Source organism: Mesoplodon bidens (assembly GCF_964165515.1).
Source record: "Mesoplodon bidens genome assembly, chromosome: 11".
Lineage (NCBI taxonomy): Eukaryota > Metazoa > Chordata > Mammalia > Artiodactyla > Ziphiidae > Mesoplodon > Mesoplodon bidens.
The window spans coordinates 44,378,434-44,393,037 of NC_138167.1; the positions used below are offsets into that span (position 1 = coordinate 44,378,434).

Below are 14,604 nucleotides of genomic sequence, written 5' to 3' on the forward strand. Positions count from 1 at the left end.
GAATGAAAAATAGTCACTCATTTCCCCCTCTGACAGTACTTATTGCCTCCATATTTCTTCCTTCCTGTCATGTTCCTATATGAGGAAATAGAACATCAATTTGGGAGGCAGGCAGACCTGGATTTAAATCCAGACCATCTAGTTGCTAACTATGTGACCTCGGGCAAAATATTTTGTAATTCTAAGCCTCTATATCTGTAAAATTAGGGGGCTGGAGGGAGGTTAACACCTATGTCATGAGGTTGCTGCTGTGAGAATGAATTGTAACATTATGATACATCCAGTATATAACGGGTGCTCAACAGATGAGCTTCCTTCGTCCAGATCCCTGTATTATCAACTCCCTTGGCCCAATTTCACCCTTATCTGCTCCACCTTCTCCTAGGTCAGTCACCCCCACCAGCCCCAAGTCTCCCCCACCCTGGGGCGTGTCACTTCCTCCTCTGCAGCCTCCCACATCAGTACACAAAGGCTGCTGCTACCACCGGAGGGAGGAAGGGCTGCTCCGCACGCACCTGTGAGTACCAGGGCAGCAGCTGTCCTGCCTCCCTCCTCTCCTACCCGCCCAGGCCCCACCTGGTCCTAACCTCCTGGGAAGAGGGCTCTGACCTGAAGACACCCAGGGTTCAGCTGAGTCTTGAGAAAGGCTCCGAAGACCTCTCTGCATTCCCAAGATCTCCTGTTCCTCTTCCCTCTTCCAGTCCCACAAGCCCTCCCTCCCCCCACCCATCCCTCTTGTGTTGGTTTCCCAAGAGTGGGACTGGAGAGAGAAAAAGGAGGTAGGGGATGCATTAGTGCTATCATTTGCTTGCCGGCTATGTGTTACGGATTATGACGAGGTAAGGTTCTCCCAGTATTACTCCCCAGCTGCCACCCCTGCTGCCTGATGCCTTGTGCTCGGCTCAGGCCTCCTCCCGGTTGGTACCTTGGCCACAGATCCCACACTCCTGGAAGACTGTGGCTCAGCGGCTCAGTTCTGTCCCCTCCTTGTGACTCTGAGTGGGCAGCAGAGGGTTCCTCCTGACTTGGGAGATCTGGATGGGTTGGGGAGATGCTCTCTTTCTCAGCTGCTCGGGGGGCAGTGGGGTATGTACTGGAGTCAGAATTAAGTCCAGGAAAATGGATAACCGCAGAGGGAGAGAAGCGAAGATACAGGAAGGCCAGAAGGAAAGAGAAAGGGGATCAGATAGAGCCCATTGGGGCTGGTGGGGAGAAGGCACAACTTTCCATGAAGATGGTGCCCGGGTTGGAGGGGAGGAAAGCAGCAAACAAAGCGAGAGGCCTGGCCTGTGTCAGTCCCTGCTCTGCTGTAGTTCGCTGGGGGACCTTGGGCAAGTCACTCACCACTCTGGGATTCAGGTTTCCATCTGCAAAAAGAGGGGATGGAAATAGAAGATTTTGCCATTCTACGGTTAGGATCAGAGTGGGAAAGGAAGTAAAACAAAGAACTGTGAAGAAGTGGAGGAGAAAAGTAGCTGCAAGATGGAATCAGATTTCTGACTAGGAAGAGGAGACAGAGAAAGGGAGAGACAGATTAAGAGAAGCAGGTGGCAGGTCACGTATCCTGAGGAGGGGAGAAGGGGGCTGGGGAGGGGAGGCCAAGGGCCCCCTTTAGGGGAGATGAGTGACTTTTTTGAGCTCTCTGGGACTGTCCTATCCTGGGGGACAGTGTGGCCTTGAGCCCCACCTGTGAGAGATGAGTCAAAACTGGGCTCCGTGCTGCAGCATCCCCAGCCTCGCCGACCACAGGCGTGCAGAGCCAAGGAGGCTGAGGTTACGCTGAGGCTGAGCCCTGGGCTAGCCTCTCACAGGAGGGTGGAGACTCTGTTAAATATATATCTACTACCCCTGAGGTCACAGGTGGTGGGGAGCAGGACAGGGGCGGTCAGCAACTTGGCACCACACCCCTTCGCCACACCCCGTGCAGATCATCTGGTACTGAGTCTCGGCCCAGGCTGAGAAGGACGCAGATGCTTTCCGACAAGGAGTTAGCTGGCCTTTCAAATACGCTGTTGATGGGGACGTGAACTGGCACAGCCCTTCAGGAGGTCATGTCAGTTATGCTGGCACTACTCACCAGTATTACAAATGATACCTATTTATTAACCCTACAAATCCTCTTCCAGGGGTTTATCCTACAACATGCACACATGTGAAATGATAAATCCATGAATTTTCACTGCAGCATTGTTTATAATAGTGAATAATTAGAAACAACATAAATTCCCATTACAAGAGACTAAATACAACAGGATATATCCATGCAATGGAAATCTATATAGCTGTAAAAATGAACAAGGGAGTTCTTTATTTTCTTGGGTGGCAGGAACTCCAAGAAAACTAGTCTGACCAAGTAAGATGCAAAACTGGGTGTAAAGTATTCTAGCATTTGTTGAATTCTATTGTTTGATTCTATCATTTGAAGAGTATATATGTGTTCATGTTAGTTTGTATATACACTAAATGTCTCTAGAAAGATTATAGGCAACAAAAGATAATAATAAATGATGGTTATTTATTTGAAGTTAAGTGTGCAAACTGGGGTGGATGGGGGATAGGAGTGGGAGATTTCTATCATCTTAACTTTTTGGTTTTTAAAATTATGGTAAAATACACATTAAATTTATAATTTTAACCATTTTAAGTGTACAATTCAGGGGCATTAAGTACATTCACAGTGTTGTGCGACCGTAACCGCTATCTAGTTCCAGAACTTTTTCTTCACTCCAAAAGGAAACTGCCCATTAAGCAGTCACTCCCCATCCTCCCCTCCTCCCCAACCCCTGGCAACCACTAAGTTACTTTCTGTCTCTATGGAGTTGTCTAGGCGGGCTATTTCATATCAGTGGAGTTGTACAATATGTGGTTGTTCATGACTGGCTTTGTTCATTTAACATAATGTTTTCAAGGTTCATCAACGTTGTAGCATGTATCAGTACTTCATTCCTTTTTATGGCCAAATAATATTTCATTGTATGGATATACCACATTTTATTTATCCATTCATCAGGTGATGGGCATTTGGGTTGTTTCTACCTTTTAGCTACTGTGAATGGTACTGCGATCAACAGTATTGCACAAGTTTGTGTTTGTTTAAACACCCGTTTTCAATTCTTTTAGGGATATCCTTAGGGGTGGAATTGTCAAGTGCTAGGATGATTCTGTGTTTTAACTTCTTAAAGAATCACCAAACTGTCTTCCACAATTGTACCGTTTTACATTCCCACCAGCAATGTATGAAGGCTCCATTTTCTCCACGTCCTCATCAACACTTTTTTTCTATTTTTTTTTATTACAGCCATTCTAGTGGGTGTGAAGTGGTATCTCGTGGTTTTGATTTGCATTCCCCTGATGACTAATCGTTTTGAGCATCTTTTTATCTGTTGTTAGTCACTTGTCTGTCTTCTTTAAAGAAACATCAAAGTCCTTTGCACATTTTAAAACTGGGTTGTTTTTCCCTTTGTTGTTGTTAGAGTTCTCTAATATATTCTGGATACTTAACAGATAATGTGATTTGCAAATATTTTCTCCCATCCTGTGGCCTGTCTTATCACTCTCTTGATAGTGTCCTTTAATGCATAAAAGTTTTAAATTTTGATGAAGTCCAATTTATCTAATTTTTCCTTCATTGCTTGTGCTTTTGATGTCATAGCTAAGAATCCATTGTCAAATCCAAAATCATGATGATTTATCCCTATATTTTCTTCTAAGAGTTTCATAGTTTTAAGAACTTATACTTAGGTCTTTGGTCCATTTTCAGTTAATTTTTGTATATGTTGTGAGGTAGGAGTCCAACTTCATTCTTTTACATGTGGATATCCAGTCATCCCATTACCATTTGTTGAAGACTATTCTTTCTGTATTGAATGGTTTGGCATCTTTGTTGAATATCAACTGACCATAAGGGATGGATTTATTTCTGAACTCTCAATTCTGTTCCATTGATCTATTTGCCTATCCTTATGCCAATACCACACTGTCTTGATTACTGCGGGTTTGTAGTAAGGTTTGAAAGTGAGAAGTGTGAGTCCTCCAACTTTGTTCTTTTTCAAGATTGTTTTGGCTATTCATGCAATTCCATGTGCATTTTAGGATCAGCTTTTCCATTTCTATAAAAACGGCCATTGGGATTTAACTTTTTGACTTTTGAAGCATGGTAATAAATTGCCTATTCAAATTTTTAATCTAGATCCCCTTTGTGCAATGTACAGGAAAGAGAAATTTTTATCAAACCTGGCCTTCCTTCCTCCATTATCCCAGACCCTTTAGACAGTTCTTCTTATGGTCTAATATTTATTCCTCTTGCTACCATGTCAGTCAATTACAGCTGACTTTCCCTGCCTCTTTCACACACTCCCTCATCTGCTCCAGCTTCATTTCCTCTCATTCCTAATCCCTGACGTTTCCCCCTTATTTAGCGCCCCTGACCCTCTTCCTTTAGAATCCAAGGTTATGAAAGCTAGAAGGGCTGTCAGATTATTTTTTCAACTCCATTACTTTACGGCTGTGGAAACTAAGGCTCAGAGAGAAAATCTGACTTGACACCAGCCGGTGAGTGACTGAGGCAGGACCAGACCTGGTCTGTTTCCTGTTTGGTTCTCTTTCCACTATGGCTTGGAATCTTGGTGAATAGAACTGTGTGCAGACCTTAGTGCCTCCAGGTCCACTCTCCAGGCTATCTTGCCCACTCTGGCCTCATGAAGTCTGCACACAGGAGGGTTGGGTCTTTTCCAAGGCTCCTACCCTAGCCTGGGATCTGCCCCTTCCTGCCATTTTGAAGAAACTGCTGAATCCACAGGGGGAAGTGAAACTATGGGGAGAGATAAAGAGTTGGGGTAGAGTTTTGAGAGGGACAACCACAGGCTCAGTTTAGAGGGCTGAGAGCTTGGGGGCCCTAGCTGAGGACCCACATGTCCCCCTTTATATCCTATTACAGACCATGGTGGCTTTGTCAATGGTCCTTGTTTTCCTGCTGGCCCTGAGCAGAGGTGAAAGTGAACTGGACACCAAGACCTCATCCCCACAGGAGACCACCGAATGGGGGGATCCTGGGCTGTCCCTACCAGGGTCCTGCCAGCCAGCTCCCTCCTGTCAAAAGTGCATCCTCTCACACCCGAGCTGTGCATGGTGCAAGCAACTGGTAAAGATGGGCCTGTGGCCTTTGAACCATGTGTTACGTGTGTGTACAGGCTGGATATACGAGTGTGATTGTGTGGGTACATATGTGACTTTCTGGGTGCACTCTGTAGTTCTGTGTGTGACTGAGTTTGTGCACATAGGACTCCTGTCTGTGACTGTGTGTGTGTATATGTGTGTGTGCATACACATGCACTCAATGTTCCTGCGCATGTATGTTTACATCTGTATCTGTGTATTTGTGTGTATGTGGAGAAGACTTGTGACCATCAATTTGGAGGAAGCCATGTTCCTGCTGGAACTCATGCTTGTGTATAGGGAGAGGGACCTTTTGTGGGTGTACATGTGAGAAAGTGTAGTTGTCAGCTTGGGCTGTCATAGCAGAACACCATAGACTAGGGGCTTAAGCAACAGGAAATTTATGTCTCACAGTTCTGGAGGATGTGAAATCCAAGATCACGGTGGTAGCTGATTCACTTCCTGGTGAGAACTCTCTTCCTGGCTTGCAGATGGGCTGCAGACAAGCTCTCTGGTGTCTCCTCTTATAGGGATCTAATCCCATCATGAGGGTTCTACCCTCATGACCTCACCTAACCCTAATTTCTTCTCAAAGGCCCCATCTCCAAATATCATCATGTTGGGGGTCAGTCCACTGCAGAAAGTATGTGGTTGGGTCTCTGGATCTGTGGTGGGGGTGGGGCATGTTCCTAGGTATGTAGCAGCCTGTGACCGGGAGGGTAGAAAGGAAGGAGCTGGAAGCCTGTGGGCTTTGGGGGAAAGGCTTGAGCTACCTAAGTGACAAGAAGGATGCTGGGGAGAGGGTGTCTCCCTGGCTGGTCAAACAAGACTGTTCTTTGTTTTTTTTTTTTTTAATTTTGGGGGAAATTTTAATTAATTAATTTATTTTTTGGCCATGCCATGCATGTGGGATCTTAGCTCCCCGACCAGGGATCAAACCAGCGCCACCCCCCTCCATTGGAAGCAGGGAGTCTTGACCACCAGGGAAGTCCCAGGCTGTTCTTTTGTTTATGCCTTAAGGAGACAGGGCTCATGGTGTAGCAGAGCATGAGGAGCGCCTGAACTGGAGGGTGGGGAAGAACTGTCTCTCTCACAGGAAGATGGAGAGTTAGATAAGAAATGAGGGCACACTCACTAGGAGGCAGAACCACGCAACTGAGTGGGTCCAGGGGAAAGGCACATAGTGAATCTGGGAGGCCGGGAAGGGGAAGACTCAGAGTCAGTGGGAGGCAGAGGCCAGAGGCGTCAGGCAGGGACTCTCGGGACAGCTGGGTATATGTCTGTCTCCTCCAATCCCCCGACCAGAGGCTGGCACCCGGGTCAGCTGAGAAGCCACTCTAACCATTTCCTTCCCCTGTGGCTTCCCAGCCAATGCCAGGGGTACCAGACACATTGAGGGGGAGCGGAGGGTTCTCTCTTGTCCCTATCCTTCCCCTTCCCAGGGACTGTGGGTCTTAGTCTGACCCCCTTCCCATTTTGGCCTGAGCATTCAGGGGAGGTTGGACTAGGAGGTCAGGCTCCTCCTTTTTTAATGGCAGTGAGGTCCCTGAGGTCTCAACAGGAAGTCTGTGGCACTGGGGGAGTGGAGAGGTAGGGTGTCTGGGGAAAGGGGGCATCCAGATAAGGGTAGGAGAAGGGGCGGTGCTGTAGAAGTGGGCTCTGACAAGGAAGAAAGGACGGCGTTCAAGGGTAGCTGTGGAAGGAAGGGAGGAGAGGGAATCAGAGGGGCCCAGGGAGTTGCCTGACAGGGGAGGGCTTGGAAGTGGCCAGGATGCCACGGTGGTTCTGGGAGCAGGGCTGAGGGGTCCAGGGGACTAGGGTCCCGACACGCCTCCCCTTGCGGCGCAGAACTTCACGGCGTCCGGGGAGGCGGAGATGCGGCGCTGCGCCCTGCGAGAGGAGCTGCTGGCCCGGGGCTGCCCCCCGGGGGAGCTGGAGGAGCCCCGCGGCCGGCAGGAGGTGCTGCAGGACGAGCCGCTCAGCCAGGGCACCCGCGGCGAGGGGGCCACGCAGCTGGCACCGCAGCGGGTCCGGGTCACGCTGCGGCCGGGTGAGTTAGGGGGTGGTGGGCCGCCGGGCCCGGGGCTGGGCTGGGATTCCACCGCGCCCCACCGACCTCCCCACTACCTCCACCCCCAGGAGAGCCCCAGCAGCTCCGGGTCCGCTTCCTTCGAGCCGAGGGATACCCTGTGGACCTGTACTACCTTATGGACCTGAGTTACTCCATGAAGGATGACCTGGAGCGCGTGCGCCAGCTTGGGCACGCGCTGCTGGTGAGGTTGCAGGAAGTCACCCACTCCGTGCGCATTGGTGAGCCCCGCGGAGCCCTGCCCCGCACCTGCCGGCCCTCTGCCTCTAACCAACCACCCCCCTAGCTTCTGCCAATGTCTAGGGCACACAAGGGCCCCACCTGCCCTCTCCCATTTTTTTGTTTTTGTTTTTTTCAAGAAAGTAAAGCAAGGGTTTACTTAAGTGAAAGTATGCTCTCAAGGGAAGAGCAGGGAGGCTCAGGTGAGTAGCTAGCTAGCTGCCCTGAGTTTTTTTTTCCAGCCGGTTATGTGGGGCATAGAAATGAAGGGGCAGAATATTCACTGTGTTCTCTCCCGGTTTTTATCGGACCGGGCCAGGCCACGGGTTCCTGACATCTCTCCCCAAAGACATCTATCTTCTAGGTCAGAGCTAGAGGGGGTTTGAGAGACTGTCCAGTAGGACCCCTCATTTTACTGAAGGGTAACTGAGGCCTTGAGTTTGGAGAGACTGTGTTCAGACAGCTCCCAGGGTCGCACCCACCTGGACACTGCCCTGATGCCACTTCTCAGGCCCGTGTCTCCTGGACAAGGTCTAAATGCCATTATCCCTGCTGTACACTCTGCATTCTGTACTCGTCCCTCCCCTGTTCAAGATCCCCTCCCTCCATCTTATGATGCTGCTACACCACACACCTGTTCATTCTTCCCCAGCCTTAACCAACCCCCTGCCTGCCCCGCCGCTGTGCCCTCCTCTTCTCCATCCTTCACTCCCCTGAACCTGTGCTCTCACCCCTTTGCCCCTGCTGGGTCCTGGGTCCCTGCCCTCTAGGAGCATCCTCGCCCATCACCTCTGCTATGACTGTCCCCCCCGCCCCCCACTTCCCAGGGACTCCCCTCCTGAGTCCTCAGCAGTGCCCCCCCCCACCGCCCTGCATCCTGCTGCTGTCCAGTGACTTCTGGCACTGCCTTCATGACTCCTCCTCCCAGGCTTTGGTTCCTTCGTGGACAAAATGGTGCTGCCCTTCGTGAGCACAGTGCCCTCCAAGCTTCGCCACCCCTGCCCCACCCGACTGGAGCGCTGCCAGCCACCCTTCAGCTTTCACCATGTGCTACCCCTCACCGGGGATGCTAAGGCCTTCGAACGGGAGGTGGGACGCCAGAGCGTGTCCGGCAACCTGGACTTGCCTGAAGGTGGCTTTGATGCCATTCTGCAGGCTGCCCTCTGCCAGGTGAGGGGGCGGGGAAGGGCCCTGAGTCTGAAGGGCTGCTTGGGGCCAAGATGGCCACCTATGGTTATGTAGTTCACAATTCTACTCTACGGGGTGGTCTTTGTATTATAGTCCCTGTAGTTTGCATATCTATTTTGACAATTTGCTAGTGGATTGGAGTAAAATGTCTTGAGGAATAGGCATGTTTTCCCTTTTTTTTTTTTTTTTGATGTGGACCATTTTTAAAGTCTTTATTGAATTTGTTACAATATTGCTTCTGTTTTATGTTTTGGTTTTTTTGCCGCGAGGCATGTGGGATCTTAGCTCCCCAACCAGGGATGGAACCTGCACCCCCCTGCATTGGAAGGCGAAGTCTTAACCACTGGACCGCCAGGGAAGTCCCGAGGCGTGTTTTTCTAATTCACAAGAAGGCCTCCACTAGCAGCAACCCTGTTTGAGGGGCTGGGGAGAAGCAGGGAGCTGGAGACAGGGGGCTGGACAAACTGACCAGAACAAGGCTGGCTAAATCCTTGCTCCTAGAGCAGGCGGGGGTGGCTCAAGGGCCATCCATACCCAAGTGCACAGCCTACCCCCCACCCCACCCCAGGAGCAGATTGGCTGGAGAAATGTGTCCCGGCTACTGGTGTTCACTTCAGATGACACATTCCACACAGCTGGGGATGGCAAGTTGGGTGGCATTTTCATGCCCAGCGACGGGCACTGCCATTTGGACAGCAATGGCCTCTACAGTCGCAGCCCAGAGTTTGTGAGTCGCCACCCTCACCTGCCCCGCTCCATCAGAGCCACACCTCCTCTCCTCCCAGGAACCCACCCTCCAGCCTCACTGCCCTTACGGGTGATGGCCACCCTGCCATCTTCCCCAGAAGTGCCTCCTCTCCATGTCCCCCCACTGCTCAAACCCAAGTCACTCCACTCCCTGGCCCTTCCCTCCTTCTTGCCAAGCCTCTAGGGCTCTTCTAGCTGGTGGAACCCTGGATTTCCTGGGTTGAGGGCAGGAGGGACTTGGGGGGCGCTCACCTTGTCCTGACTCCCTGCTCCAGGACTACCCCTCCGTGGGTCAGGTAGCCCAGGCCCTGTCTGCGGCAAACATCCAGCCCATCTTTGCTGTCACCAGTGCCACACTGCCTGTCTACCAGGTGAGAGTTGTCTGAATGCCAAACCCTCCCACTCCCAGCCTTTCTCACTTCCCTCACAGGCCCATTCTCCTTCCCCCATATGCCCTCCTTCCAGACCCCCAGAAGCTTATTTCCCTAGAGCTGTGACCCACCATTTCCCTCAACTCCTCACGTCGCAGGAGCTGAGTAAGCTGATTCCCAAGTCCGCAGTGGGGGAGCTGAGTGAGGACTCCAGCAATGTGGTACAGCTCATCATGGATGCTTATAATGTGAGGGGCCAGTGTGGAGGGAGGGGGAGGGTGGGCACTGGGGAAAGATGGAACGGGACCCTCAGGTGGGGTGGCAGAACTAAAAGGGGATGATCACTTTTTGTGTAACACTCCACAGCTCCTACCCACAGTTTGCATGTGGCTGTCATTAATAGCTCATTCACTCAAGTCAGTCTTGCATTCATAAATCTTAAGTGCCTGATTTGTGCAGAGCGTGGAGCCCTGCTCTGGCAAGGAAGGGAATTAACATTGATTGAGCTTTTATTTCATGCCAAGCACTGTCCTGAGTACACACACTGTTTGCTGTCTCATTTATCCCACTAAAAGCCCTGCCTGGAAACTAGTGTTCCAATTTTATCGATGGGGATACAGACACAGGGAGGCTAAGTGACTTGCCCAAGGTCACAGAGATAACAGATGGAACGGCTGGCACTTGTCCCCCAGTCAGTCTGTACATAAAGAATGTGACATCTGGAGACTGCCTTCACTAAGCTTATAAATAATTTGGAGATATTCTTTACAGGAACCATAGAATTTTACAGGTAGAAGGAAACGTAAAAATTTGTGTTTCTTGGGTTTCGGTCTTATCTCTGCAACTAGACTGTAGCCTTCTTGATAACAGGGACCATGTTCTAAACCCATGGCAAGAAAATTCGAGACAATATCAAATTTCCCAGGACAAACTCAATTGAAAGAATCTGCCCTTTAGACCCTGTATGCACACCGGTTATGTGTCCTGATCTGGGGTTTGAAAAACACAGCCACTGCATGTTTACAGTGCTGGCCAGCCCCCGACCCCCAGCAGGCCTTCGCTGCAGCTGCACTGAAATGCTGTTTTAGAAGCCTCTGGCTTCTGTGTTCTCACTCAAGGTTATCACAGGTCCTTCCTGCAGAAACTCCTCCTCACTGGGCAGAATGGAAGGAGCCCCCAGGTGGGCTGAGGGCAGGCTTCTGGCAGGATTTGGAACAGCTGGAGAGGGCACGAGGTGGAGCTGGAGTCCTGCCTTCACATGGTTACTCTCTCTCCCTTTCCACAGAGCCTATCATCCACTGTGACCCTTGAACATGAACGCTCTCTACTCCCTCCTGGGGTCCACATCTCTTACGATTCTCAGTGTGGGGGTCCTGAGAAGAGACAGGATGAGGCTGGTGACAGGGGCCAGTGCAACCACGTCCGAATCAACCAGACAGTGAGAAGGAAGGGCGTGGGGGTGGGAGTGGGAAATTGAGCAGGCAGGCAGAGACGGAGGACAGGCCCAGGAAGCAAAGCAAAAAGCGTGGGGTAGCCTTCCACCCGTCCTTTCTGAGGAGCTTTAACGAGCAGCCTCCTCAAGAGTGTTTCTAGGAGATGGGTGTTAGCGCGACCCTATCCCTTCATTTGCTAGGAAGCAGGGCTCTAGATGACCAGTGGGTTTGGTGTGTGCCCGTGCATATACAGGAGCGCACATGATCTTAGTTTGATTTCCGCCTGCCCTGTTCTCAGGTGAATTTTTTGGTTACCCTCCAAGCTACCCACTGCCTCCCAGAGCCCCATTTGCTGAGGTTCCGAGCCCGCGGCTTCTCAGAGGAGCTGACTGTGGAGCTGCACACACTGTGTGACTGTAACTGCAGTGACACCCAGCTCCAGGCTCCTCACTGCAGTGACGGCCAGGGGCACCTACAATGCGGGGTGTGCAGGTGAGGGTCTCCTGCTTCCCTTCACCTATATGGCTCCCCTGTATTCCTCCTCCCTTGCCTCCCCTCCTCCTACTGGCGTCTCTAGACATCTTTTTCGTAGACAGCCCAAGACTCCACCCTGATTTTCACCTCCTGAAGCTTCTCAGAAATGCCAAACCCTCCCCTCCACCAGAACTCCCCCTCACCCCCTCTATACTCCTTGGTGCTCCATTATATTCTGGCCTCCTGTCAGCCGCTGGTGGCTCTCCAACTATCTTGAGATCTTGGCTTTAGAGGATTCTGGGAAAGGCAGGTCAAGCCATAGTCAAAATCTATGACTCCCCTTTGCCTCCCCTGCCTTCCCCTCCCAGCTGTGTCCCTGGCCACCTGGGTCGACTCTGTGAGTGCTCTGAGGCTGAGCTGTCCTCCCTGGATCTGGAATCTGGGTGCCGAGTGCCCAATGGCACAGGGCCCCTGTGCAGTGGGAGGGGACGGTGCCAGTGTGGACGCTGCACCTGCAGTGGACAGAGCTCTGGGCGCCTGTGCGAATGTGATGATGCCAGCTGTGAGCGACATGAGGGAATCCTCTGTGGAGGTACCTGGAGACTTTGGGGAGAAGGACGGGGTCAGAGTGGCTTCCCCAAGGGTGTTTAGGCTCTGGGAACTTCTCTGCACTAAGGGGAGGAATCAAAGATTCTGGTGTAGGGGTTGGAGGGTATCCGGCACACTTGAGAGGGAGCTGGATGCACAGCAACAGGTCAGCTCTAGGCAGCCTGTGGTGGCATGTGATGTCCAATGCCTGTGGGGAGTATGATTGTCACCCTGCGCGTGGCTCTGCCTCAGGCTTTGGCCGCTGCCAATGTGGAGTGTGTCACTGTCACGCCAATCACACGGGCAGAGCATGCGAATGCAGCGGGGACACAGACAACTGTGTCAGTCCCGAGGGAGGGCTGTGCAATGGGCATGGATACTGCAACTGCAACCGCTGCCAGTGCCTGGACGGCTATTACGGTGCCCTATGTGATCAGTGCTCAGGCTGCAAGACGCCATGCGAGAGACACAGGTGAGCCCTCAGGCCTTGCGCCTTGGGAACAGGGGCACAGGGCTCGTTGAGCCCCTCCCACCCACCTGCTCTTTCTGCATGTGGTTTGGGTGACATCTGTCCAGCTGGTAACTGACTGGCACCCGCTGGACAGGGACTGCGCAGAGTGTGGCGCCTTTGGGACTGGTCCTCTGGCCATGAACTGCAGCCTGGCATGTGCCCATGCCAACGTGACTCTGGCTTTGGCCCCTATCCTGGATGATGGCTGGTGCCAAGAGAGGACCCACGACAACCAGCTCTTCTTCTTCCTGGCAGAGGATGAAGCCGGAGGAAGGGTCATGCTGAGAGTGAGACCCCCGGAAAGTAAGTGGGCAGGGATGCTGTGGACATGCCAGATGGGGCCCTGGAAGTTTAATGGGTAGGGCCTCAGAACTCTGGAGGTAAAGACAATGGGAAACCAGGCTGGGGGTTGAAGCAGAGCTAATGAATCCAGGCAAAAGTGCAGGTGCTGGACCAAACGGACAAGGCTAAGGCCCTGAGCACCGGGATAACCTTGGACTCTGCGGAGGTTCCCTTTGTTTTCAACGACAGGCAGGCCTGGGGAGGCTGGATGAGGCTGGACACACTGTGGGTAACTGGTGATCAATTCCTAGGCCGTCTCTTGTTTCTCTCCCATAGAGGGGTCAGACCACACCCAAATCATCGTGCTGGGCTGTGTGGGGGGCATCGTGGTGGTGGGACTGGGATTGGTCCTGGCTTATCGGCTCTCAGTGGAAATCTATGACCGCCGAGAATACAGTCGTTTTAAAAAGGAGCAGCAGCAGCTCAAGTGGAAGCAGGTAAGGCTGCCCCTACCCCGCTGGGTGAGGTCTTCCTTGCTTCCCCTGGTTAGGTGGGCTTTGCTTTCTGCTTCACCGTCTCACCCTCCACCCTGACTCGTTCTACTCAGCCGCCCCCCCGCCGCTGGCCTAGCCCTCCGCTGTGGGCTTACTCTGGTTCCTCTGCTAGTTCCCATCAGCTCTTGGGGTCCTCCTGCTCAAGTTCTAGGCTGGCCTCTTAGGACTTGATAAAAGTCCTGGGACTTTTCCTCATTTCCAACTTCTTTCCCCAGGATAACAATCCTCTCTACAGGAGCGCCATCACGACCACTGTCAACCCCTGCTTTCAAGAGGCAGAAAGCGACCCTCTCTGAAGTGGGGAGGGACACTCACTGCAGGGCTCTGCTCTGGGATGGAGGGAATTGGGGCATGGGGTCTCTCAGTCAGCAGCTTGGTAGGGGGCTAATCCACTGCTGAGCGGTCACCCATACTTCATTCTTAGAGTGACGCCCGAGAGGACTACCTTCTGTGGCAACCTTGCTTCCCTACCTCAGAAGTGGGGGCTACCCCCCCATGTATACAATAAAGAGTCTTACCTCAGAGCACACCTGTCAGTTTGCTTTACCCCAAGGCCAGAGCAGGTTGTAGAGCCTGGGCCTCAGGAAAGCTCTTGTGCATTCCTCCTCCTGCCGCCTGAGGGCAAGAAGAAGTTCTCAGACTTAAAGTGCAGAAAAGACTGCACAATATGGGTTGCCTGGGGCGCAGCAGCAGTGGGCCGGGGTGGGCTAGTGAATCCCCAAGTAACGCTGACGTAGGAGGCCTACAGACCACGCTCGGAGAAACACTGCCTTTGCTGGTGTCTGGCCTCATTCTGTCCTGCTGTGCGTGTTTTTTTTTTCCTTCTTCTGAACTGATATCCTGTACTTATTCTACTTGTTGCTCTCTGCAAAGGGGAGCTTACAGGGTGCTGGAAGTCGTGGGGTGGTTGGTTACACTTGGTGGAAAAAAAGAAAACTACTTTGGCCCCAGTGAAAAAGCTTCTCCCAAGGATATTCTTCCCAAAGAGAGATAG

The 14,604-nt window shown here is 51.9% G+C and overlaps 1 protein-coding gene across 3 annotated transcripts; it reads left to right on the forward strand.

Moving 5' to 3' along the window:
* The first annotated feature begins 384 nt into the window (after positions 1-384).
* On the forward strand, positions 385-14,549 carry ITGB7 (integrin subunit beta 7). Of its 3 annotated transcripts, none has more exons than XM_081247896.1 (15): positions 385-517; positions 4,937-5,140; positions 7,003-7,204; positions 7,294-7,464; positions 8,391-8,632; positions 9,219-9,377; positions 9,673-9,768; positions 9,927-9,989; positions 11,054-11,206; positions 11,500-11,693; positions 12,044-12,267; positions 12,516-12,735; positions 12,869-13,077; positions 13,393-13,553; positions 13,826-14,549. In XM_081247896.1, the coding sequence occupies exons 2-15, from the start codon at positions 4,940-4,942 to the stop codon at positions 13,904-13,906; spliced, it is 2,376 nt and encodes a 791-aa protein (XP_081104022.1). In that variant the 5' UTR covers positions 385-517; positions 4,937-4,939; the 3' UTR covers positions 13,907-14,549. The 3 variants fall into 3 exon arrangements, with proteins under 3 accessions (XP_081104022.1, XP_081104021.1, XP_081104020.1); XM_081247895.1 differs by having other exon boundaries at positions 386-517; positions 9,927-10,016; XM_081247894.1 differs by lacking the exon at positions 385-517 and having other exon boundaries at positions 9,927-10,016.
* Positions 14,550-14,604: the final 55 nt, after the last annotated feature.